The sequence below is a fragment of the Eulemur rufifrons genome, chromosome 28 (assembly GCF_041146395.1).
Source record: "Eulemur rufifrons isolate Redbay chromosome 28, OSU_ERuf_1, whole genome shotgun sequence".
In the NCBI taxonomy this organism is placed as follows: domain Eukaryota; kingdom Metazoa; phylum Chordata; class Mammalia; order Primates; family Lemuridae; genus Eulemur; species Eulemur rufifrons.
In genome coordinates this window covers 43,906,927-43,934,657 of record NC_091010.1, presented here as the reverse complement: position 1 = coordinate 43,934,657, position 27,731 = coordinate 43,906,927, and the positions used below count along the sequence as shown (strand labels likewise).

At 34.1% G+C, this 27,731-nt stretch overlaps 1 protein-coding gene and 1 pseudogene across 1 annotated transcript in view; one reads left to right on the top strand and one right to left on the bottom strand.

Annotated features, from left to right (window-relative positions):
* Window positions 1-25,570, bottom strand: part of CC2D2B (coiled-coil and C2 domain containing 2B) — a 76,531-nt gene extending 50,961 nt beyond the window's left edge. The window contains exons 1-10 of the mRNA XM_069460711.1: window positions 25,529-25,570; window positions 23,776-23,836; window positions 22,316-22,392; window positions 21,877-21,922; window positions 18,994-19,112; window positions 16,218-16,416; window positions 15,765-15,901; window positions 15,538-15,666; window positions 9,755-9,964; window positions 5,980-6,077 (exon numbers count right to left, since the gene is read on the bottom strand). Coding sequence (XP_069316812.1) covers window positions 5,980-6,077; window positions 9,755-9,964; window positions 15,538-15,666; window positions 15,765-15,901; window positions 16,218-16,416; window positions 18,994-19,112; window positions 21,877-21,922; window positions 22,316-22,392; window positions 23,776-23,836; window positions 25,529-25,570 — 1,118 coding nt within the window. The remainder of the gene's footprint in view (window positions 1-5,979; window positions 6,078-9,754; window positions 9,965-15,537; window positions 15,667-15,764; window positions 15,902-16,217; window positions 16,417-18,993; window positions 19,113-21,876; window positions 21,923-22,315; window positions 22,393-23,775; window positions 23,837-25,528) is intronic.
* A 1,456-nt stretch (window positions 25,571-27,026) lies between these two features.
* LOC138376403 (small nuclear ribonucleoprotein Sm D2 pseudogene) lies at window positions 27,027-27,429 on the top strand (annotated as a pseudogene).
* The last annotated feature ends 302 nt before the right edge of the window (window positions 27,430-27,731 follow it).

Genomic DNA, 27,731 nt, shown 5'->3' with positions numbered 1-27,731 from the left:
TATTAATCCACTCATGTATTAAAGGGCACTTTGGTTGTTTCCACATCTTTGCAATTGTGAATTGTGCTGCTATAAACATTCGAGTGCAGATGTATTTATTAAAGAATGTATTTTTTTCCTTTGGGTAAATACCCAGTAGTGGGATTGCTGGATCAAATGGTAGTTCTACTTGTATCTCTTTGAGGTATCTCCATATTGCTTTCCATAGAGGTTGTACTAATTTGCAGTCCCAACCATCAGTGTACAAGTGTTCCTATCTCTCTGCATCCATGCCAACATTTGTTGTTTTGGGACTTTTTGATAAAAGCCATCACAACACTGATTGTGTTACAAATCAGTAACACAAATGATACTCATCTGTGTACACTGATTTTGAGTTAAGTGACATCTCATTGTGGTTTTTATTTGCATTTCCCTGATGATTAGAGATGTTGACCATTTTTTCATATGTTTGTTGTCCATTAGTCTGTCTTCTTTTGAAAAGTTTCTGTTCATGTCCTTTGCCCAGTTTTTAATAGGGTTGTTTGATTTTTTCTTGTTAATTTCCTGAGTTCTATAAAGATTCTAGTTATCAGCCCTTTAGTGTAGGTACAGCATGCAAATATTTTCTCCCATTCTGCAGGTTGTCTGTTCGTACTCGTGATAGTTTCTTTAGCTCTGCAGAAGCTTTTTAATGAGATCACGTCCCATTTATTTATTTTTGTTGCTGCTGTGTTTGCTTTTGGGGTCTTCCTCATAAATTCTTTGCCTAGGCCAATGTTCATAAGAGTTTTTCCAACATTTTCTTCTAAAATCCTTGGTTTCATGCCTTAGGTTTAAGTCTCTTACCCATCTTGAGTTGACTTTTGTGAAAAATGAGAGGTACAGATCCTGTTTCAGTTTTCTACATGTGGCTATCCAATTTTTCCAGCACAATTTATTGAATAGGGATTCTTTTCCCCAGTGTATGTTTTTGCCTGCTTTGTCAAAGATCATGGCGGTATGAGGATGGTTTTTTATCTGAGTTCTCAGTCCTGTTCCATTGGTCTATGTCTCTGTTTTTGTGCCAGTACCATGCTGTTTTGGTTACTGTAGCCTTGTAGTACAGCTTGAAGTCTGGTAAATTGATGCCTCCTAATTTGTTCTTTTTACTTAAGGTTGCTTTAGTTATACAAGGTCTTCTCTGGTTCCATATGAAACATAGAATTATTTTTTCTAGATCTGTGAAAAATGATGTTGGCATTTTAATATGGACTGCATTGAATCTCTAGATCGTTTTGGGTAGTATAGACATTTTAACAATGCTGATTCTCCTAATCCATGAGCATGATATAGTTTTCCGTCTGTTTCTGTCCTCTGCTATTTCCTTCCTTGGTGTTTTTTAGTTCTTCCTGTAGAGGTCTTTCACCTCCTTAGTTAAATATATCCCTAGGTATTTTATTTTCTTTGATGCTATTGTGAAAGTTAATGAGTCTTTGATTTGGTTCTCAGTTTGACTGTTGTTGGCATATTTGAATGCTACTGATTTGTGTACATTGGTTTTGTAACCTGAGCCAGGAAAGGACTCAACAAAAGAGAAAACTACAGAACAATATCCCTTGTGAATATAGATGCAAAAATTCTCAGTAAAATCCTAGCAAATTGAATTCAGCTGCTCATCAAAAAAATAATCCATCACAACCAAGTGAGCTTCATCCCAGAGATGCAAGGATGGTTCAACATATGCAAATCAATAAATACAATTCACCACATAAACAGAAGGAAAAACAAAGACCATATGATCCTCTCAATAGAAACAGAAAAAGCATTTGACAAAATTCAGCACCATTTTATGATTAGAATGCTTAACAAAATAGGCACAGATAGGTCTTACCTCAAACTGATAAAAGCCATACATGACAAACCCACAGCCAACATCATACTGAACAGGGAAAAATTGAAAGCATTTCCTGTTAGAACTAGAACCAGACAAGGTTGCCCTCTATCACCACTTCTGTTCAACATATTTATCAATCACAGTACTCTCTTGGCAGAATCTTTGGAGCTTTCTAGATATAAGATCATATTGTCAGCAAAGAGCAATAGTTTGACTTCGTCTGCCCCCATTTGGATGCCCTTGATTTCCTTATCTTGTCTGATTGCTTTGGCTAGGACTTCCAGCACTATGTTGAAAATCTCAAAGTCTTAATATATTCAAAGGATTTAAATCATTCAGTGCAGAAACCTAATACAAAAAAATACAGCTAGGAAATCTCCTTATGTTTGGAAATTAAGAAATACATGTCTAAATAATATATTTGTCAAAGAAAATATCATATTGATAAATAGAAAATATTTTGAATTTACTGTTAAAAATTACTATGTACCAAAATTTCTGAGATACAGCTGAAATAATTCTTAGAGGAAAATTTGTTGATTTAAATACATTAGAGAAAAAGAAAAGTGAAAATGAATGAGCTAAGCCTTCTTAACAAGTTAGGATAAAGGACAGGAGTAATAATAAAGAGAAGACTAGAACTTAATAAAAATATAATAGAGAAAAATCAATAAACCCAGATGTTTCATAAAAATTGATAAAGTTTTAAATTTTAGCTATATATGTCCATAAATATAGTGTAGGGAGTGTTAGAAGGATGAGAGAGATTAACTTCTAGCTTCTGCAGGACAGTGTTCCGTTTCCAGACCATCCTGCACCCTCCCACTTCCACCTTCCCAACCCCTTCAAGCACTTGCCAAAAGTGGACTCTGTCTTTTAGCTACCTTCTACTGATGGCTGGTACACCAAGACAGAGATAGCACACCCATTTGAGTTTTTTTGACCTCTAATATCCTCTTTTACCTCTCATAAACATGTTAGGTCTTTGGTGCTTTTAAGAAGAAAAACTGTATTTCGTCCATATTTTTTTTTTTTTTAAATCTATCTTTAGCTAGATGGTAGCCTCTATTACTTGAAGTGACAGTCCAATGAATTTTTCTTTGCTTCTTTAAATTTTAATTAATTAGATTTAATTGTTTTGCTATTCTCTTTTTTTCTTCTATTGAATTTTTAAAGTCTATTTTGTCTGATATTTGTATACCCACCCCTGCTGTTTTTTTGGTTACTACTTGGCATGGAATATCTTTTTTTTATCCTTTTACTTTCAATCTGTTTGTGTCTTTGGATCTAAAGTGAGTCTGATATAAATACCATATAGTTGGATCATGTGTTTTTATCCATCTGCCAATCTCTTTTGATTGGAAGTTAAAGTAATTACTGATAAAGAGGGATTAGAGTGTCCTAGTCTTTAATGTCTGGCTCCAAAAATGAGAAAAAAAGAAAAATGAAAGGAGGGAGGGGCACCAGCCTTTTAAGTCCTGTGGAAGTCACTATAGCTAGAGGTGGAGGAAGACTTGCAACTATGGGGCAAAGTATAACAACAATAGCCCCCCTCTCTTTTCACCTCTGTGATGAGAAGAAGCAATCAGTTATCAGAGCACAGATCCCAAATATTTGGAGGACTAAGTCCTTTTTGCCCACTCTGGGCAAACTACAGACTCAAAATATTCAAAAATAAAAAATAATACAAGTAAAAAATAATACAGTATAGCAACTATTTATGTAGCATTTAAATTGTATTAGGTATTATAAGTAATCTAGAGATGCTTTAAAGTATATAGGAGGATTTGTATAGGTCTACATGCAAATACAATTGCCATTTCATATAAGGAATTAAAGCATCCATGAATTTTGGTATCTGCAGGGGGTATCTAACATACTGCTGGAAAAAGAAGCCTACTTCCATTCATTCATTCAGTAAAGATTTGTTCAGTGCTTATTACATTCCAGGCATTGTTTCAGTCAAGGGAGAATAAAGACATCAAAAGACTTGCTGAGTTCAAGAAACTTATAGACACATAAATTAATCAATGCAATAAACTGTTATAGGTGTTATGATAAAATCCACACAAGTTAGAGTTTGGGCATAAATAAGAGAATGGTAGGCAGAAGTAGGGAAAGACTTCACAGAATATATGATACTCAAATAAATAAATATGTACTAGATATCTATTATGTGGCAGGAATTATCTTAGATGCTGGTAACTAATATCCCAGCAGAAAGGACAGAACAAGTAATTACAAATGTGATGAGTATCACAAAAGGAGAAATACAAAGTGCCATATAAGTATATAAAGAAAGAGAATTTAACCTAATCTAATGAGCAAGTAAAGGGCTCCCTGAAAAAGTGACATGAAATTGAAAAAAATTTGTAATATTTACTAAGTATTAGGCAGAAAAGGATAAAAGAACATTCTAAAAGCAAGAGGCATTAAAAGAAAAATATAGATGTGTTAGCATAGCCCATTTAGAGTACTAGACTATAAAGTTCCAAGGCAGAGAGCCCCTAACATGAGGCTGGAGTGGTAGCAGGAATCAGATTATGCAGGGCCTTATAGATCATTCTAAAGATAACAGGGAGCCACTAAAGATGTTTTATTTATTTATAAAAATCACTCTGGCTTCAGTATGGAGCATGGTTTAAAGAGGTATTTTAGGAGACTATCTGAGTAGTCAGGCTACAAGAGAAGCACCTGAAATAAACAGAATCAGTGCCAAGAGAGAGGAGTGCAAAATGGAAAGGGATTTTAAAAATTAAAAAATATAATAACTTGAGTTCTTATATGAGTTGGATGTGAGGGATGAGAGGAGAGGCAAAGAGAGGGTCGTACATGACTTACAGATTTCTTTCCTGAGTACTAAGTGATTGTGGGTACTAGGCACCTAGTAGATAGTCATTAAAGGTTAAATACATATGTGCCATTCTTAGTTAATTACATTTTGTGTGCAAATCTTCTCTAATAGAAACATTATTTTTCAAAAGTCCCCAAACTACCCTTTGCAGCATTTCAGTATCACCCCCAAAACTCTCCTTAATGAAAATCTATTACATGCTTCTTTTCTGCTTTAATAAAAGTGATTACTTCTTCAGCAATCACCCCCTCCCACACACACACATACCCACACACAGTAGCAGACCCCCATTCACCAATACTGGACCCCATCTAGAGCCAATTTTTTTCTCTTTTTCCTACATCAAAGTTTACTTGTTCTGTGCTCTTTATGCCCATGTTTGTTCTGTGCCTTCAATTTTAGCTAAATTATAAATAACACCAGTTACTGCCTTATAAATGCTGATGGCTTCTATTCATTTATTCAACTAATATTTATTGAGTACTCACCATGTGCCAGGCCTCGTGTAAGGTATATGTCAACCTTCTCAAGTAACACTGTTTGCATTTAAATAGGTTATTCTAGGAAACCAACGATTTAAATCAATTGTTGCCTCTAGTGGCTAAGAGTTTGTAGAACCATGTCAGGTCAATGAGCAGGGAGTTGGGGAATTTCTGTACCTAGCAAATCACTCTTATATATAGGCAACTGTTTTATTTTTGTGCACAGTTGATCTTTCTACCTATTAAGTATCTTACAGTGAACTTACCTGCTTTTGGAGATTCCTTGACACATTAATATGTTTTGTCTTAGAATTATTTTTCCAGTTATTTCATACTTTCACAACTTCTCTTCCAACTAGTCTATAAGCCATTGGTTTCCAACTTGTAGACCATGTTTTCTTACAGGGGTCTTTAAATCCATATGTTCATAAAGTATGGCTTTAGATTGAATTAGTAATATATTTTGCACATATTCAATGTGTACCAGTTCTCAACTATATACAAATACTTGAGATTAATAATCCAAGTCACTTTAAAAGTATTAGTGAACTCATAGTTTTTCAACATTTTAAAAATCAATAGATATTAAAACTACAATTACTTTCACATGGCATTTCTGTGTAATACTTTTATACAAACATGGGCCTTAAGGAAAGATTGGAACCATTTAGGTAGTCTCCTAAAGCGCAGGGATCTTGTACTTTTATCTTCCATAGCAAGTGCAGTAGTTTGTCTACAGAAGTTACTTAATAAGTACTTGATAAATACATGAATGGCTCAAAACCTACCTTATCTGCCAATAATAATCTTGTAAGGATTTTCTGGTCAGCTGGTTTATTTCGGAATTTTCATTTGCTAATTTGGTAGCATTTATCAATGCTTTCAGCTATAACAAAGAAAAGAGCTCTCTGGTATATTTTATCCACCTGTTATCATTACTCTAATTCACCTGTAGGTCTAGGTGTGTGCAGCAGAAGCACAAATGTGTAACTTTTTGGTGTATTATTTTCTTGTCTTCTAAAATATATTTCATATAAGCACCTTAGGACAGAACTGAGAAGAGCTTCAATATCTAAGCAATAAACATCATACCTTGAATATACTAGATGATCAGTTCATCAATTGATATAATGAAATGCTATTACATCAAGACAGAAGATTGAAGACAGTATCTATTTTATCTTCCACCTAAAATCCCCTGGTTACAGAAAAGATATCTGTTTGTCTTTATTCACATCCATTGCCATCATCACATCCATATCTATATACCTATATTGATAACTATTTACATCTATGAAATATATAGGAAAATGAAAATAAAATCAAGAGAACAAGATATATTGCAGAAGGTATAAAACAGAGTAACATCCATAGAGAAATAAAACTAGAGGAAACTATACCCTAAAACACATGGAGGAGACATCTGTCACAGTTAGGGGTAATCTGTTGGAACTTCAAGACTAGAGTCAGTTGATATAAACTTTCACTGGAAGACATAAGAGAAGACCTAAACAAATAGGAAAACATAGTATATTCATGGATAAAGAAACCTGATTTTTACAAAGATCAAATTTCTTTCAAAATTAATATAACAATAAAAGCTATCACAATAAAAATGGTAATATGATCTTTTAAAATAAAAGGTGACAAGCTAATTCCAAGGTTCATATGGAAGATCAAATCTATGAGGGTACCCAAAAACATTCTAGAAAAGAACAATAATAAGGAGACACTTGTCCTACTACATTCAGTAATGTAATAATTAAATATGGTAACGAGAACAGAGCAGGACTAGACTAATATGTCATGTAAGCTACATGAGTGGAGCTAACCAAGTCTATTTGCTGAAGATGAAGAGAAGGAGAGAAAAAACTAGCATTGTTAATATTGTTGAGCCACCAAATTAACTATCACTATAGTTGCCCTAACTCGGGCAATATGAAGTAATACCTTTTCCTTACTGTTTAAAGTAATTGAGGTGGAGTTTTCTGTGAATTGCAACCAAAAGTATGCTAACTGATACACATGAGGTAGAAAAGGTCTTAGGAAACTTGGGAAGCAAAGAAACAAACAACAAAACCTAAAATCCACAAGGGAAATGACTGACGGATTTGACCTCATAAAAATTTAAAAATGTTTGCGAAAATATATAATAAATGAAGTTAAAAAGCAAGTAACCAAAGGTGACACAATATATAAAACACACTTAAAAGACACACATCTTTTATGGACTTACATCCAGAATATATTAATACATATTTTAAAATACTTATAGATTAATTAGTTAAAGATAAGCAAAGCAAGAGAAAAATGGGCAAATATCACAGGTAAGGAATCTGGGAAGTGGTTTCTGTCCTGTCCTGCCAGTGAAAATTCAAATTGGAGCAATGTTTTTTGGAAAGGCATTTTATCACTTTCCAATAAAATTTAAACTGTATGTACCCTTACCTACCCTTGATGAAGCAACTTCACTTTTAGAGATTTAGCCTGTAGAAGTATTGACATGTGTACTCAAATATATGGGTTTAAGGATGTTCATTGTTTCATTATTTGTATGCATAAAAAAATGGAAATAACCTAAATGTCCTGAATGGGAAGTGATTAAATATATTAAAATAAAACTATGTTATGGTCCCATATATAGTGATATGGTAGAAGTTCCAAGATACAGTATTCATGTTAAAACACCAAGTTGCCAAATAATACATATGGTAAGATCCAATTTATGTTAAAAATGATTATGGCATATGTATATATAGAAATAGAGGGGAAAGAGAACTTTAAAGTTGTACTGCAAACCATGAGATGAGGAATTAAGTAGGCCTTTCACCCTTTGACATTTCTATAATGAATCCTTTCTAATGAGAATATATTCCCGTATTACTTGTATGATTTAAAAAAATAAATCTAGAGGGAAAAATAGCAGAAGTGTACATACTGTGCATTCTTTCTACTCTATCATACTATATGTAACATTCCTCCTTGTTCTTTAAGTGGGGTTCACGCTTATATAAAGGAGCATATTCCAGTTTAAGAATTCCTTGGATGCCAGTGAGTCTTCCACTACTCTGAACTGGTTTGAAAACACTGGGAACAAGCAGAGTCACATATTTCACACCAAAGGACTAAACAGATACATATATGATTCATTTTTAAACAAATCAGTCTTTAGTATGAGGCCAGAGGACATGCTCTGCCATATCTAGCTTTTTCTCCTCCTCCCACTGCTCTTCTCTTTCAGAAGAGAAGGACATGCACACAGCCTACCACATTTCTCTTTTTACAGTTGGAGAAAATATTTATATTCACATAAGAGAATAAATTGAAAAAAAGTAAAAATCAACTTTGCCTGCTAAGAATCAATCATAATACTGAAAAATGTTGCAAATATCGATCCCAAAAGATTTTTATTTTATGCAGAGCCATGCATGCTACATGAAAAATAAACCTAAAGTCTATATATACACTAATATAATAGTAATCTAATCAAATAAAATTGATAATTCTAGGTAAGACTTTAAAGATTATATAATATTATTAGAAAAAAATTCCATAAAGTAGAAATCTGTAAATCAAATCACTTTTTCAATGACCTGCATCTGAATCTCAGAGTTGGTTCCTTTACTCATTAAAAAAATAGCTGTACTGTACTAAAAGTTATATTCAGTATTTGTTTTAGGAAACATTCTGATGTTATGAATGTATGGTGTTCATCTATTAAATTCTCCCACACAATTGCTACATGAGAATTCAATCAAATAGATTAAGTCTTATGGATTTTGCACTTGTATTTTAAAAAGCTGATGTTTATTAAGGTACAGTTCATGTTCAGCTTATCAAGAGGTGTTGGTGACTCCATCAGGATTGAATGTTTAATTAAACATCTAGTAAGTAGTTAATATCGTAGTAGGTATTTAATTTCAAATGTACCCATAGTTGAGACCTATCAAAATACCGTTCCTGAAAGAATACTAGTTAACAAAATGATCATGTATCGGAAACCCAGAGAGAGTTCAAATGAGAGGTACAAGTCTGTAAAAATAATCAGTCGGTACTCCTTTGATTTCTCTTCAGACTTTCTATATCCTTAATAATGTCATTAGATGGCTGTCTGGATTAACTCTTCTCAGACCAAGACTCTTCACATTTGATATGAGAGTCAAGATTTCTAACATTTTTAACAAAACACTTTATTATAAGGCTTAAAACAGGTACATGGCTCTTTTAAATAGCAATCATTTCAAATACTCTTTTTGAGTCAAAGGGCCAAAAATACTGATTATCAAACCATTTAAATGTAGTAAATATCCTGCAGGATATGTTTGAGGTTATATCCCCAGCCAATCAACTCCCACAGTTTTATCAAACTGTTGTTCTAATTAGTTAAATATTTAGAGTGCTAAGGGAAAAATATCCTGATAACTTGCTCTGTACCAAGAATTTTTCTCTTTCAATATTACATGTTGAGGTCTATTCAACGGTAGGCTATCATGATTAATAAAGTTAAAATTAAAAAATTTAAAAAGTGTTCAGCATTATAAATGTAATGAAAGCCATTCTCACCTTCTCATAAAGCAGCTGAGGTAAATTCTGTTGCTGCCTGTCCTGAAAATATTCATAAAGTTGGAGCAGCCTAGCACATAACACTTGTTCTTGATTGAAGAGATGATGGTGGCTGAATTGCAAACCCATAATGTTGAGATCTAATTGGTACACTTCCCTTTGATTTTCCATTTTCTCCCTAAAAGAGCTTCCTACTTCATATTTTATTGCCTTTTAAATAAAAATATATAAACTTTGTTAATTTGATTCAATTTCTTTTGGAATTAGAAGTAAATTTTTCTTATAAAAATAACATGTCAATGATAGGAAAATCAAGAGATACAGAAAAACAAAAAACACTAATGTGATCCTTCTTCCTTTAAATTGATTATGGCTCTTAATTTCATAAAATATATTTATATTACAGCATTTTAATCATCTTGCATAAATTGTCATCTGCTTCACTATTGTGCACTGATGGAGGCTGGACTTTCAAGTTATAAGACAAAAAATAATTTCCTATAGGAACACTATGACAAGCGGTGCTTAGAACTGTTGAGTCACTAGTTCAGCTACATGATGATATAATGGACATCAGTGGGCCAGAGCTAAATAGTAAGTACTTATTAAAACGTTATTTTTTAGTGAATATATTGGTGATCCTCTGGAAAATTCCCTTGAGGAACCTGGGTCCTCTGAGAAAATGCTACATTCCACTGCACAAATATATATATTGCACATTCTTTATCCATTCAACTGTTAATGGACAAACAGGTTGTTTCTACCTCCCGGCTGTTGTGAATAATGCTGCAATGAACATGGGAGTGCAAATATCTTTTCAAGATCTTGATTTAATTTTTAAAATAAATACCCATAAGGGAGATTGTTGGACAATAATTATAGCTCTATTTTTAATTTTTTGAGGATACTCTTTTCCATAGTGGTTGTGCCAATTTACATTCCCACCAATAGTGTATAAAGGTTCCAATTTCTCCATATCCCTGCCAACACTCATTATTTTCTGAGATTTTTAAAATAATGATCATCCTAACAGGTATGAGGTGATGTTTTATTGTGGTTTCAATTTGCATACCCCCGATGATTAGTGATGTTGAGCATGTTTTTATACATACAACTATTGGTTGTTTGGATGTTTTCTTTAAAGAAATGTCTATTCAAGTCCTTTTCCCATTTTTTAACTGTTTTTTTTTGTTGTTGTTGTTGTTGTTGTTGTTGTTACTGAGTTGTAGGAGTTCTTTATATATTTTGGATATCAACTCTTTATCAGATACACAGTTTGCAAATATTTTTTCCCATTCCATAGGTTGCCTTTTCTCTCTGGTGATTGTTTCCTTTGCTGCACAGAAGCTTTCCAGTTTGATGTAGTGCCACTTGTCTATTTTGTTTTTGTTGCCTATGCTTTTGGTGTCATAGTCAGGAAATCACTGCCATTGTTGTAAAGCTTTTCCCCTATGTTTTCTTCTAGTTTTATAGTTTCAAGTCTCAGTTTAAGTCTTTATTCCATTTTGAGTTAATTTTTGTGTATGGTATAAGACAAAGGTCCAATTTCATTCTTTTGCACATGAATATCCAGTCTTTCCAGTACGAGTTGTTGAAGAGACTCTCCTTTCCCCATTGTGTAGTCTTGGCAATCCCCTTGAAGATTATTTGACTATATAAACATGGGCTTATTTCTGGGTTCTTCATTCTGTTTCATTGGTCTATATGTCTGTCTTTATGCCAGTACCATACTGTTTTAATTATTGTAGCTTTGTAATATGCATTGAAGTCAGGAAGAATAAGGCATCCACCTTCAAGGTCCTTTATGGTTCCTCATGAATTTCAGGATTTTTTCTATTTTTGTAAAAAATACCATTGACATTTTGATACATTTTACACTGAATTTGTAGATTAATTTGGGTAATATGGACATTTTAACAATATTAAGTCTTCCAATCCATGAACATGGGGTATCTTTCCATTGACTAGTCCTTTATTTTTAAGGAAAGAGTACATATAATTAAAAACATTCCCACAAATTAATTTCCAGGCGAAGGTGGATTCATCAGTAAATTCTTCCAAACATTTAAGGAGGAAATAACAACAATCTTACAAAACTCTCCCAAAGAAGAGAAGGAGGGTACATTATTTAATTTGTGTTGAAGCCAGTGTAACCTTGATAGAAAATCTGACAATAACATAATGAGGAAGAACAACTTCTCTTAGGAACATACATGTGAAAATCCTAAGCAAAATGTTAGTAAATCAAATCCAGCAATAAATATAAAAATATATTACAAATGAAATTTATTACAGAAATATTTGAAAATCAATGTAAGTCACCACATTAAAAGTAAAAAGGGGAAATTGACACTATTATCTCAATAGGCCTAGAAAAAGCATTTGCTAAATATCAAAATCCATTCATGATAAAAATTCTCAGCAAACTAGAGAGGGAAATACCTCAACTTGATACATATCATCGATAAATCTTTCACCAAAATCATACTTAATAGTGAAATACTGATAGCTTAATTCCTGAGATTATGAGACAAAGGATGACTGTTATCATCAGTTATACTCAACTTTGTACAAGCTAGCATAGTATGGTGAGAAAAAGAAGATATCTTGGTCTTCTTGGGCTTTTATAACAAAATACCACAGAATGTGTGGCTTGAACAACAGAAATTTATTTCTTACAGTTCTGGAGGCTGGAAAGTCCAACATCAAGGTGTCAGCCAATTCGTTTCCTTGTGAAGGCTCTCTTCTTGGCTTGTGTGTCCTCACATGGTGGAGAGCAAGAAAGCTCTGGTGTCTCTTTCTTTTCCTAGAAGGGCACCAGCCCTATTGGATTAGGGCCTCAGCCTTATGACTTTATTTAACCTTTATCACATCCTCACAGGCCCTTTCTCCAAACCTAGTCACATTGGGGTTAGGGCTTCAACATATGAATTTTAGGGGTCACAATTCAGTCCATAGCAGAAGGTATAAGAATTGAGAAAAATAAAATCAAGTTATATTTTTTGTAGATGATATGATATTTGAATATAATGCAAAAAAACTACAGATGAACTATTGAAATTGATAAATGAATTTAGGAAAGTTGTATAGAAGGTCAACAGACAAAAATCAAGTGCATTTCTATACACTATCAAAAATAGAAAATGAAGTTTAAAAGGTAATACTATTTGTAACTACATTAAAAACATTATTGCGTAGTAAAAAATACCAAGATAAAATTTTTGAAAAAAATAAATAAAAATAAATCAAAAGATGTTTTAAATTGCATTATCAATCAAAATCCCATCAATTTGACATGCCGATTCTAAGATTTATTCACGAGGGCAAGAATAGCCAAAGCAACCTTGAAGAACAAGAAAACTAGTGGACTTTCATCATCAGATATCAAGACTTCTTATAAAGCGAGAGATTGCCAGAAGCAGAGAGGTACAAACACATTTCCATACTTGGGCACCTCCTGACTCTCTCCTGTGTCCCATTAGGGCAGAGTAGTTGCTAGTTCTCTGCCAACCCAGGATTTTACTGGCTGCAGTAGAAAGAGTTCCAGGAGAAAACTCAGGAATAAAAATAGAGAAAGTGAGACTTCAGACTGAAATTATTAGAAATTCTCAAGAAGTAAAGAAGAAAAAAGAAACCAGAAAAACCATTAGGAGCAATTAATTAAATCTTGGAGTGACCAGGAGATCCAGATTTTCCTAAAAGAATGGGAATTTCTTGAATTTGAAGAGTTCAGAAAGAAGAATCATGATCTAAAGCAACTGCCCAGCATCTCCAGAAGAGGGGCAAAGAATAGCAGGCAAGAATGTTTCCAGATAATGACAGGTTTGTAGAACTCATACTGGACGACTCATGAGACCAATCAGAGGTCAAGTAGCCAATATTGTCCTTGTCCTAATGTAGAGGCCCTACATAGGATTCTAGGATGCAGATGGAAGGACAACATCTTTTCAGTTCCTCTCTGTGCAGATGTGGTCACCCTTCCAACTCTTGAGTACCAGCCACAGATCTGTGCCACCGATGTTCACTTGGAGAGGCAGCTGTTGGCTCCCCAACCCATGATCTACATGGAGGATTCTCAGGTACCCAGATGAGAGCTCCAGAGCCAGTTCCATGTCTATTTCCTTCCTTTTTTCTGGCATCTCTCACCCTCCAGAAGCAGTGGTTGACCTATGTTGACTCTTACTGATTCAGACCCTGAACTTAGAGACAATTAGAACCTGGATTCCTATTCTGCCTGAAAGCAAGGGAATAGCACAATCTGTACACTAGTACTAACTCCTTCCTCTCCCCTCCCAATGTAATGAGAATACAATGTGAAATAAACAAATGACCATGACCTCAAAAAACTAAAAAAGACTTATTATAAATCTACATTAACACAGTGTGATATGGGATCAATAATATACAAGTAGATGAATGAAACAGAATAGAAAGTCCAGAGACAGATCTACACATATATGGCCAACTGATTAATGTCAAAGATGACAATGAATTATAAGAAAAGGATTACTGACTTTTTTCAATAAATGGTACTAAGTCAACTCAATATCCATGTGAATAAAATAAAACATGACTCTCTACCTAACATTATACACAAAAAGTACATTCTAGATGGGCGATAATTCTAAACAAGAAAGGCACAATAGGCCGGGTGTGGTGGCTCACGCCTGTAATCCTAGCACTCTGGGAGGCCGAGGCGGGTGTATTGCTCAAGGTCAGGAGTTCGAGACCAGCCTGAGCAATGAGCGAGACCTCGTCTCTACTAAAAATAGAAAGAAATTATCTGGCCAACTAAAATATATATAGAAAAAAAAAATCAGCTGGGCATGGTGGCGCATGCCTGTAGTCCCAGCTACTCGGGAGGCTGAGGCAGTAGGATTGCTTAAGCCCAGGCGTTTGAGGTTGCTGTGAGCTAGGCTGACGCCACGGCACTCACTCTAGCCTGGGCAACAAAGCGACACTCTGTCTCAAAAAAAAAAAAAAAAAAAAAAGAAAGGCACAATAAACCTTTTAGGAAAAAAAAAAAAAAGAAGAATACCTCCAGGACTCAGAGTATGCAAAGATTTCTTAAACAGAACACAAAAAAAATGCTAACCATAAATAAAAAGAAAATGGTAAATTATACAACATTAAAATTAAGAATGTATCATCAAAAAGCACCATTATGAGGGTGAGAAGATTAGCCGTAGAGAATTATATATTCATCCAATATAGGGCTCATAACAAGAAATCAACATGTCAATAAGAAAAAGCAGACAACCCAATAAGAAAAAAAATGTGTAAAAGTCTTAAACAAGCTTTCATAAAAGAAGTTGTCCAAATTGCCAGTGAACATGAAAAGGTGTTCAATTTCATTAGTCTTCAGAGAGTAGATTAAAACCTCATGAAGTATTACTGATGTACACCAAAATGGCTATAATTTAAAAGCTGGACAATACCAAGTGTTGGCAATAATATAAAGCAGCTGAAATTCTCACACACTTCTAGTCTATGATTCCACTTATGCAAAATAGGTAAAACAGACAAGCATAATCTACAGTGGTAGAAATTATCTATTTTTATAAATTTAGGATCATATATAAGTTTGCATTCTGCTTTTTTTCAGTTCACATTTTAATTTGAGCATTTCCCCGTATCATTAAATATTCCTTGAAAACATAATTTTAAAGGCTATTTACTAGACTTAATATCATTAAAGGGTAAGTTAACACCACAAAAAGATTAGTTATAATTGACATTACAAGAATTCTAACCATAATTATAAATAAATTATTGTTGATTACCTTCCTGTATGTGGTCTTTAGTGCTGGATTTAAAGATTCCTTGCTTATGTTTAGTAAGGAACTCCACGACTGTTTAATAGGTGTAGGTAATGATATTAATTCTCCACTTTCTTCAAACCAACACTTTCCCTACCAAAAATATTTGATAAATATAGTATTAAATATCTCACTAATAAAAGATCACATAGTATCTGTGAGCGGTTTAACATGTTAGCTGGTGCACTTGCCTCTTCTAATTTAAGCAGGCGATTTTCCATTTTGTTGCAGGTCTTTTTATATATTTCTGGCTTTCTCTGAATATAGAACCCTTCATCTTCTAAAATACGTGGTATCATACCTTTTGGCAGTTTATGCTGGCTGTCCACTTAATAACAACAAAACTCAGATATTAAAGTCCAAAATATTAAACAGGTATTGACAAAATAAGAAGCACAAAGGAGTTGTCATTATACCCTACCACTAAAGTTTAGCAGAAAGTGTGCATGTGTACACACATATATATGAGATAAATGAGTTCTCTTAATCAACTCCTCTAACTCAGAGAGGGCATGGAAAACAAATATAGAAAACTTACTATAATTAGAGATAAGTACTTTTTATTTATCCAGCATACAAAGTAGCTATTATCCTATAACATGATTCATTAATGACTTCACTATTTTATTGTAAAAGAACATTACCTGGAGAATTACTTGGCACAAAAATATTTGCCTGCTGTTTTTTTATTTGTTCTTGATCATCTTCATATTCAGCAGCTTTTACTTCAAGTAAATCTGTGAAAATGACTTTTTCCATAAAATTTTCATCTTGGCTCTCAGCAACATTTTGTAAATTAGCACCAAGCGAAGAGTGTTTAGAGTAACTATCATTTACTGATCTCTGTTGAATACCAAAAACAAAAATAAGTCTACATGCTTGTCTCCAATGATTAATACAAGATAAATGAAATGTACTGGAACCTTACTGTGAACTGTGTTCCTGATCCATTCCACCCAGATCAAGTTCTAGTTGAAATGAAATTTTACTGAACATAATGGAACTCACTTAGGCTTAATATTATACAATATGATTTTTCTATAGCTCACCAGTGCAATTCTCCAATGAAAGACTGCTGAAATAGAACTATAATTTAAGCCCCTCCTCCACTATAGAAAATGTTCTGAGATACTGGAGTATAATACTTCAATTACTGAGAATTCACAGTGTAGGGAAGGGTCAAGAGGCATCAGACTATGTGGTCTTAAACCCCATTTTCTTCATCATTCAGAAAGCAGTACTACTTACAGTGCTGTGGAGTTGGAATGCTGTTTTCTAGAAGGTATTTAAGAAAAAAAGAAGAAAGAAGAAATTTCAATTCAACATAGAAGTCTGGCAGAGTGATTACAGTGAAATTCTGATATATGATGATATATATGAATGTTATAAATAATCTGAATATAGGTATAAAACAGACATATTACTAAGGTATACTTTATATCATAATCAGAAATTTAATGAGTCTATTCACAAAAATATAATCATCAATTTATTTTAGATGACTTTGTCTAATCTGAAATATATATATGTAATAAACAAGAGAGAACATGTATGAGTTATGCAAATAAGAATCCCTCAATTCTCAAAACCATACATTTAGGGTACATTATATAATAAAAAGAATTAAAGAATTAATCACATAACTCCCTTTGAATAGAGAACCTATATGGCTTTGATCAACTCTGACAAAATTAAATAAGCTATGTAATTAAGCATCACCTAGGTTCATATGAAGTTATATCATCACATCCTCCTTCCTATCCCTGTCATAAAATCAAGAAAATATTTTACATTCAGAAATCTTTGCAATGTCTTTTTCAGAAATCAAATAAAGTATGACACCAACCTCTGGGAGCAAGATTTGAAGGGTCTATACATAGAAGAGATCTCTGAAGATTCCAATCATAGACTAAACACGGCTCTTTGCTCCAGCTCCAACTCCCATTACCAAGCTTCCTTTACGGCACCCCTGGTGTGGGCCAGGGCTTCCAACCTGTCTTCAGAGCTAAGGTCTGCCCTGATGGCTGAGTATGTCGGGCTCTCATCTTGGACCCCAGCCTCTGATTTATGAGCCCTATCTAATCTGCCTATATTTTTAGCCTGAGACAAGCTGTGATCTCAACCCATATAAGCCCTATCTGCCCAACTATTTCTCTAAATAGTTCTCTAAACAGGATTTGTGATGAATTGGGTACCAGGCATGTAAGTAAAAGAGGATTCGAGGATGACACCAAAGTTTGGCTCAGCAATTGGAAAAATGGAATTGCCATTTACTACTATGATTCTGTATATATGAAACTCTGTGTATATGCATGCACGGGCATACACAGAGAAAGTTATGAAAAAAAGATAGTAGTGATTATCTCAGGGCAGTGGGATTTGGGGTGATTTTTATTTCCTTCCTCATGGTTTTCTGCATGACGTTTTTATAGTGCATATGTTTTATTTGTTTGAAATTTAAAAAGATAAAAATTTTTATTGTGGAAAAAACAACGATAACAAAAAAGGAATGAAAGGACTGGGGCAGAATTCAAAAAAAGGGGAATGGAAGGGACTGGGAGGCAAGTAGGAAGGCACATGGGGGTCCCAGAGCTACTTGAAAGGAGGACTGAGGGATCTGGAAATGACTGAGAGGTGTCTGAAGATACTGGCAGGGGACCACTGGGAATGGGAGGTGCAGGGTAGAGGGAGCTGAAGAAAACCGGGGAGACATGAAGGTACAGAGGAATCGGAGAAAGCAGACAGGAACAAGAGCAGATGGGGAGACTAGTGAGCTGACAAATCAGAAAGAGATGGCAAAACCTGGTGAGACTAACTAGTACTGGAGGAAAGGGCAACCACAGAGTGACAGGGTGACTCAGCTGTTTGAAAGGGACTAGGAAGGACTGAGAGAAATTAGAAGGGACTGGGGTTGGACTAGGAGTGAAGAAAAAAGGGGCAACTATGAGGAGTGATAGAGATTATGGAGAACCATGTGGGGCGCTTGAGAAGGACAAGAATACAAATGGTAAAGAAAACCCAGGTGCTTGAGGTGATAGCCTACGCATCCCAGCTCTATCAATGCGTAACCTTCTGTGTCTCAGTTTCCTCACCTATAAAGTAAAGATAATCATAGTGCTTCCCTCACAATGACACAATGCACTTTAAAAACTCAGTATAACATTGGGCATCCAGTAGGCACTCAATAAATGTGAGGTATTGTTATAATATTATATATATAAATAATAGTACTATTGTTATGAACAGCTTCTCAAAGGTGAAAGGAAGATACAATAAAAATTTCATCCCCCATCCATGTATTTTATTCTATACCTTTAATAAAGAATTATTTTTCCTAATTCTTTATTTAATAAAGAATTTAATAAATTTAATAAAGAATAATTTTTCCTAATAAGTGGAAGGGAGGGGAACAAATCCCACCTGCTCTGCAGACTGGTCCAAAGCTGAGCCTTCTTCACCAGTCAGAATGAAAAATGAAAGACCTTTTTCTGATGAGACTTTAGTCTGTGGGTTAAACAATGGTAAACCATTATTTAGTGCTGAAATGAATAATTTCTGCTTATAAAAAATACTTTTCGGTAATATGGTAAACAATAAACATCTTAATGCACAAGGAACAGCAAGGCAGACAATATCAAGTTATATTTAGCTTCAAGTCAGTTTGGTTCATGAGCTTTTATTTTTTTTTTTAATGTTCTGGTTACTTCAGTAAAAAACACAATAAAGTAGAGCCAAATCTTCTCCATCTTCCTAAACTATCTCCTCACTCTAGTCTGAGCATTAAGAACATTACCTCACAGTTTGACCAAAACGCAGCTCAGGTCAAACTGTTTTCGGGTGTGCGCTTGCTCTCGGTCTCTCTCTCTCTCTCTCTCTCTCTCACACACACACACACACACACACACACGAGTACCACCTCGCCCCACAATCTTTGGTGGAGTTAGATGCAATTAAAAGTCTTAAAAGTAGTATATTCTTAGGTATAAACTTGCTGATAAAGAAGCTCCCATATTTCAATCATGTAAAGTCTGAATCTTTGAAATATAAATCACATCACTTCTTTCTTACATACATATATTCAAATGAACTGTTTTAAGGAAGGTTTTATCAATTCTATATAAAAACTAGAATTCATAGTTACTATGAATCAAAGAATTTAAAAATATGTGAAAGACAAAAGCTTATCTTATAACCTGTTTGTATCTATAATTTAGCTGTCACGTTAACTTTAAAAGTTATTCACCTTGAAACAATGTTGCATATAGGAATCCTCAATAAGTACTTATACTTTCCATCATCTCTGCTCATCTCAAAATCACTTGCTAAAATACCCTAATTCCTAAACAGATATCTCTGTCCAGTAGTCAGTATGGAGATTCTCAGAGGCCAATTTCTCTTCCCTTTTACCGTTTTTTTTTTTCTTCATACTCAGTGGATTGACCTTGACAAACTTTGTACTATTCATAGTTTTTACTATTCACAGTCAACTTAAATCCAATTTAGGCCATGATTTTACTCATATGCTGAATGAATAACATGTACATAAACATCAGTTTTAGTCTACTTTTATTTTTAAATTTAATTACAATAAATTTTATTAAGCACTTGTGAGGGGCACTATAGAGGAGAGAAATATAGATTTAAAAAAATCTTTACTTTTTAAAATTTGCAAATCATTTTTTTTTAAGAGAGGGAATCTCACTTAAAAGTTGCCCAGGCTGGAGTGCAGTGGTGCAATCATGGCTTGCTGCAGCCTCGAACTCCTGGGCTCAAGCGATCCTCCCGCTTCAGCCTCCAGAGTAGCTGGGACTATGCATGCCTGGGCAAGTTTTCTTATTTTTTATAGAGACAGAGTCTCACTATGTTGCCAAGGCTAATATTGAACTCCTGGCCTCAAGTGATCCTCCCACCTTGGCCTCCCAAAATGCTGGGATTACAGGAAGGAACCACCATGCCCAGCCAAAATTTGTGGAGTTAAATACTTCAGGTGTTTGTGGAAGCCACTACTAGTTATTCATTACTGTCTTTTCTCCCATCTTTAATAATAGAACCTACTTTTAGCTGGATACCTAGATACTTCTCCCACGTTGGCTTAGTGGAAACGATGTGTACAATTTGCAGGTCTTGTCCCATAAAAGATCAACCTGCAATCCTTTGGTTCTTTCCTCCTCCCTTCTCTTTGGCTAGCAAATGAAAAAACTGGAGCTTTGCCATTGGACCCAGAGATGGAAATCACATGTTGGAGATGGGAGAACTCTCCTACCAGCCTGTACTACTTGTCTGTTACACTAGAGAGAAATAAAACTTCTATCTTAATTAAGACATTTTACTTTTAATCTTCTTGTTACAGCTACTTAGTACTCTAAATAAGGGGTCCCCAAACTATGGTGAGTTGTATAATTATTTCATTATGTATTACAATGTAATAATAATAGAAATAAAGTGTATAATAAATGTAATACACTTGAATCATCCCAAAACCTTTCCCCCGCCACCTCCCTAGTCCATTGAAAAATTGTCTTTCATGAAAATGGCCCCTTGTGCCAAAAAGGTTGGGGACCACTGCCAATACAGTTCTCCAAAAATATGAGTGGTTTAGTCATTTCAAGTTTCAAATACGTGATTACACATTGAATTTTCAAATATTGATTACGTACTGAAAATCTGTAAATTGGGGGTCACCTATAATATTGTTATAATAGTTGGAAGGCCATTACTGAGGTGGCTCTAGGGCCCTGAGTTCCTATGTAAGCAAACTGAAACCCAACGCAGCATGAATGGTCATATTCAAGGAAAATGAAACTTAAGTTTTACCAGTCAGAAATTTCAAACTAGTCTCTAACTAGGGACTTTAAGGCTATTGCTCTACTCTAGCTAATCAAGTATTTTCTTTGCCTTGTTTCTGCTGGCACCTTATAAAATTTTCCCCTCATGCCCCTTTGGTAGAGCCCTAACTACCCACAGTCTGGTACTGCCCAATTCATGAATTGCTGTCTGTTCAAATAAACTGCTTAAAATTTTAATGTGCCTAAGTAAATCTTTTAATGATGTTTTATTATAATTTTTAGGATAAAAAGTAATGCTAAGTAAGAATAAGGAGTGCCTGCAAATGGGCATGAGAGATCTATTTTGGACTGATGAAAAACGGATTGTAGAGTTGATGGCATAATCCTGCAAGTTAACTAAAAATCAATAAATCATACACTCCAAATGGGTGAACTGTAAGTAAGGTTTATGTAAAGTATAGCTCCATAAAGCTGTTTTTAAAAATAAAAAAAAAGTTATTCACTTTAGAATACTGACATACCTTATCAATGTGCTGAGTTGAAGATTTTTCACCTTGATTAATCTGAAACACAACATAAATAAATCTCAACAGAAACAGATAAAATTGTGCTCATAACTCTTTTGTCCAAAATGGATAAAAGTTAAGCCTTTTCAATGTTTTTCTTTTTAAATGTATATATACATATGCATTTTACATATATTCCTCATATATATAACTATTAATACTATTACTATGACCAAACCATTTAACTTTTCTTGGCTTTAGGTTTGACATTATAGGGATGTTATGAGACAAAAGGAAAGAAAAACCATGGGAAAGAACTTGAAACTTTTTGGAATTAAGGAGTTATACTAAGACTGAATTTCAGCTATTTTTTGACAAAGAAAAGTTTATTATGCTATATGTCTCATTTAAACAGTATATTTGAAAACAGGAAATTTTAAAAAGCATTACCTTAGCATTTTTAAACTTCTCTCTTACTTTGCCTCTCAACGTGTTTGCCATGTTTCGATTTTCTTCTGCATAGAAATCTATCAGGAAACCAACATAATACAGTTCATGACACTTTCTTATATATCAACAGCAACAGCAGCAAAAATATTTAGTAACGATTTTAATTGCATGCATTTCTAAGCCTCGTGACAATTATGAAAACTGGGTCATTGCCCTATGAGAGCTTAGAACCTAAGGGCAATAGGTATCCCTTTCCCCTACTCCATCTGGAATAACTACTTTTATCTATGGTCAGAACTGAAGTTTATCTTTGTAACTTTTTCTCTATCCTCTGTTACATTCTTTTGGTGCTTCCTCAGCTATTGGCCAGAATCCTTCTTTGGCAAAAAAAACAAAAAACAAAAACAAACAAAAAAAAAAACAAACCCCAAAACAAAACAAACAAACACAGATGAGCAAACTTTTATTTTTTTTCCTTTTAGGAAAGAAAATCCATGAGAACAGTCATATTCTATATAGATATCTCTGTGAAATATATAAATATCAAAGCCAGGTTACTTCTATTTGATTAAACTGGAAAGAAAGGAATCTGAAAAGAAGAGAGGTAAGTCTCTAGGTACGTATTTTAACTATTTATGTTAGTTTTGTAGTATCAGTATAACACTTCTGACTCCTACTTCTGCCAGCCATTGGAAATGAACCAGTATTGTAGGGTGTAAAGAATGTTCCAGCTGTTGTGTGAACTCCAAGCCATGTGTTATTTTCTGTTCGTCCACTGGATGATCCACTGGATGAACTGAAAAAGACAGAGGTTGTGCAATCCTAGGTACATCAAAAAATGGAGGACCTACTGGTCATTTTGCCTTGGATTTTTCTTTTCCCTCTCGCTGCCTTTAAGTACTTAAAGGTTGTATAAAATATGGTGGAAATAAAGAGTAGGTATAAGGCTAAATCACTATAGGTAATGAGAATCTTCATTATTAACTGCAGTATTCCTTGGAATAATTTAAAAATTACTAATCAATTTTGTTTATACTCTATTCCCAGAACTTATCATACAATGGCAGATGGCACGTAAGACGTGCTCAATAAATATTTACTTGGTGAATGAACCAGGATTCAAGAACTATTTATGTACTTTTCTCCCTGAGATTTGAAGCTTCTTGAAGCAGGTTCTGTATCTATGTATCTTTGTGGTCTCATACAGTCTCAAACACTACTGGATTCTCCACGTTTGCAGAGACAGAAAGAGAAAATGGAACTTATCTTTATTACTTGCATTGACTTTTCTACATATTTCCTTATGCCTACCTTGTATTATCTAGGAAATTTAATTTCTGTTTAAACTCATTCCTTAGAAAACTAGAGTTCCAGTTGAAACTCTAGGATAGGATTAATCATTTACATCATTTGAAAACAAAAACCAAGAATATCAGAGTTGGGGTATACTTGTTGGGCACCTTTTTGGAGATGTTCATCTATAACTTCTTCTACAGTAATGTTATCCATCTCTTCTGACACCTGCAGGAAAAAAAAAAAAAGAGGAGAAGGATTAACTTGCACCTTGTTTTGTCATTGAACATCTCCTCACATATTCATCAGCCATTTGAACATCATCGCCTTTAAAATACCAATTCATATCCGTTGCCTGTTTTCTTAAATTTCATCTTTTTATCAATTTGTATGAGTATCTTGGATTTTTAAATTAAGAAATTGCTCTCTCTAATATTAAAATAGACCTTTTAATGACAAAAATCCAATGGTTAGTTCTTAGTGTTCATGTATTGCCTACTTCGTGTATCTTTAAGGAGGGTCAAATGAGATCAGACATGCATGAAAATACTTTGAAAATCCAACACTATACTAGTCAGTGTTAGCTATTATTTGATTGATTGATTACTCTGTAGCATCTGACAATGCTGAGTACTCTTACTTCCTGAAAACTTCTGTATCCTTGCCCTCTACCCTTCTACTTCTCTGGCCACTTATTCCCTGTATCCATCAATGGTCATGCTTCTCCCCATAGCCTAAACATGGGTGCATTCCAAGTCTCTGGAGAGTATATGTATTCCCATGGATTCCCAAATCTGTGTCTCCAGCCTTGACTGCTCTCCCAACTACGGTTTTTCTTTTCAAAATCATATTTCTAGCTGCCTCCTTGTAATTCTAACGGGATGTTCTACCATCAACAAAAATTCAGTATGTTAAAATAAGCATTTCTTTTCTGGTTTTTAAATCTCAATATTCTAAAAGTAAACTATTCTAGCAATGTTAAATCCTTTTTAGAATGATATGGAGTATAAGTTTGTTTTTAATTTTAAGTTTAAGAAATATAATAGCAGAGGCTCCTGAAATAACAACTATACATGCTAACCCAATTAATGTGCAGTTGGAAGGATCAAGCAGACATACATCAGCATTGCAACCACAGTAAAAGCACACATTTGTGTCAAAAATCAAAGCAGTCTATTGATATGATCATAGGAAAATATTATTATAAAAAGAGCTCAGTATGTAGACTTTCCAAAAGAACTTCAAAATTCATCAGTTCTTCCTATAGGAACACTTAAGAGCTACTGAATAAGATCAACATGGAGTGAGACGCTCCCTTACTTCTCAATGAAACTTCAGTACCTTCCTCAAGACAATTAAAATTAGTTAATATTAGTCTTGACCAGGGGATATCAACCTGTGAAGGCATGATGGAACATCAGCCCTAGCAAGTGAATGATAGAACTCTCCCTTTAATTCCCAGTAATCTTGCCCACCATTCTCAGGATTCTGTACACTTTTTCATAACTTCTCATTTCCAACTAGAAGGCAGGGATAAAATAAGAATCTTAATTGAAGTTACTCTAAGAGACACATAGATATTGGTCCTATATAGGTTTCACTCACTGACTAAAAAAATTATTTTGAGCAAAGCACAGAATAGCTTGCTGGCTGGCAAAGAGAACACATAAATAAATGAATCTTTAAATAAGAGATTAAATAAATAAATACATAGATAACTCATCTCTAATGCTCCTATTACATGACTGACAGACCAAATAAGAATACAATTTATCCCTAAGCTCTTTTATTATTTTTTAACATATTAATTTATGATTTGTATATAGAATTAAATATATCACATTTATCAGGATAATCCTACATTTATAATTGGGCTACTTAGAATAATCAAAATCCTTATAAACTCCATTAATACCTTACCTTTTTTTTAGTATCTTTTTTTTTCTTGAAGGTCTTTTTCATGATGGTTCTTTTATTTCTACTTTCTAAATAAATAAGAAATATTCTTAAGAATGATATATTCTGTTACTAAAAGAAAATGAACTATTGTGATACTTGCAGGTAAAAAGTATGCTATTTAAATTTTTGAATTTAACTAAAAACAAAATATTATCATAAAGAGTCCAGTCTGTAGACTTTCTGAAAGAACTTCAAAATCCACTAGAAAAGAAGTATACTATCATTTTTAGTATTTAATATTTAGTATCTGATCATCTTTAGTATTTAATAGAAATACTGGTTAATGCAATAGACATGCAAAAGAAGTAAGAGATGTAACTCTTGCAAGGGGAAAACAAAATTATCATTGCTTATTGATGATAGGTTTTTATACATGGGAAATCCAAGAGACTCAATCAAAAAAGTTTAGATATAACTGGAAAGTTGGTAAGTGGCAAAATATAAGAGAATATATGTAAAAGTCAATGTTTATCCTACATGCTAATATGATAAAAAAAATCTCTTTCATAACAATACAAAACAAAGCCAAAATACTTAGCCATTACTTCAATTAAAATATGTGGTAATTCCTCTCCCCCCAAAAAATATACCACTTTATGGTGAGGAAAAAAAACAGGTCTAATTAAATACAGAGATATTCTACAGAGGCAGGGAGATTGATTAGAAGGCTATTGAGAGATACTAAAGATGTGAATAAAAAATGGATATGGGAATGGAGAGCAGAGAAAGATTCATTTAATCTTTAATTCACAGGATTTGGTGAGCAATTAGATGTATGGGACAAAGTGAGGGAGGAGTCAAGGAGGGCTCTCAGATTTTTGGCTTAAATGAAAGGTAGCATCATTTCAGTATTGTAAAAATAGGAAGGTAGCTGAGGCAGCGATTAGTGAGTTCAATATGCAGATGTTGCTTATGGATGTTTATGGAACATTCAGGTGAGAAGTCTGGAAGGTGGTTAAAAATAGTGAATAGACTTGGAACAGAAGTGAATCGGGTCTAAGCTAAATTCTTTGTATAATCAGCAAAAAAAAAGCACTTAAGAAATAACTTAATGACTTTTTAAAAGATTATTAACACCCTTAAGATTTTTCCTGCTAACATACCAAGATTAAATAAAGAAAAAGTTACAGTACAGACTTTTACCTTCTTACAACCGTTTAACTTTCTGTCTTAGAAAACTGGCTCCAACAGTTAAACTCAATGTTCTCTTTGAGGATAATCCTAATTTATAATTCTTGCAGTTAAAGCTTTTTCTAAAAGGTAAGGAAATTGAGGATTAGCTATTTTTGTATCAGGTGATCTGAAAGTCCATAGTCAAAGTCTGAGAATTAAAACTACCAATTTATTTAACCATTTCTGATCCATAGCAAACAGAAGGCAATTTTAGTCATACAAATATTTGCTTCTTGAGAAGCAGAAAAGCAATGCGGAGAAAGGAGTTGACCTGAGAGCACAGCCACCACCATGAGCCTCCTCAACAAGCCCAAGAGTGAAATGACCCCAGAGGAGCTGCAAAAGCGGGAGAAGAATAATTTAACACTGGTCCACTCTCCGTGCTCACACAGTCGGTCAAGAACAACACTCAAGTGCTTATCAATTGTCGCAATAACAAGAAACTCCTGGGCCATGTGAAGGCCTTTGATAGACACTGCAACATGGTGCTGGAGAATGTGAAGGAGATGTGGAATGAGGTCCCCAAGAGCGGCAAGGGGAAGAAGAAGTCCAAGACAGTCAACAAGGACTGCTACATCTCCAAGATGTTCCTGCACAGGGACTCGGTCATTGTGGTCCTGTGGAACCCGCTTATCGCTGGCAAGTAGGGCCACCTTCCTGCCGACATCTTGGTCCCCTGTCCTGTGAAGACCTGCTCTTTGTGATGACAATAATAAAGCTGTGTTTTTTTCTAGTGGAAAAAACCCAAAAAACAAAAAAACAAATATTTGCTTCTTGTTTAGCATTTAGAAAGTTCTGGGTTCTGTAAATTATTCAGCAGTGCTCTATCACTATGGTGATTTCTGAAATGAAATTTCCTAAAGCTTATGCTGTGTGTGTAAATTTAATATTCAAGTAGGACTGTATCACTTGGACCCTTGAAAGCTCAAAAAATATGGTTGTATAGGAGATCTGTTCCTAGACAGACTTAGAATACAGAAATATGCAAAAA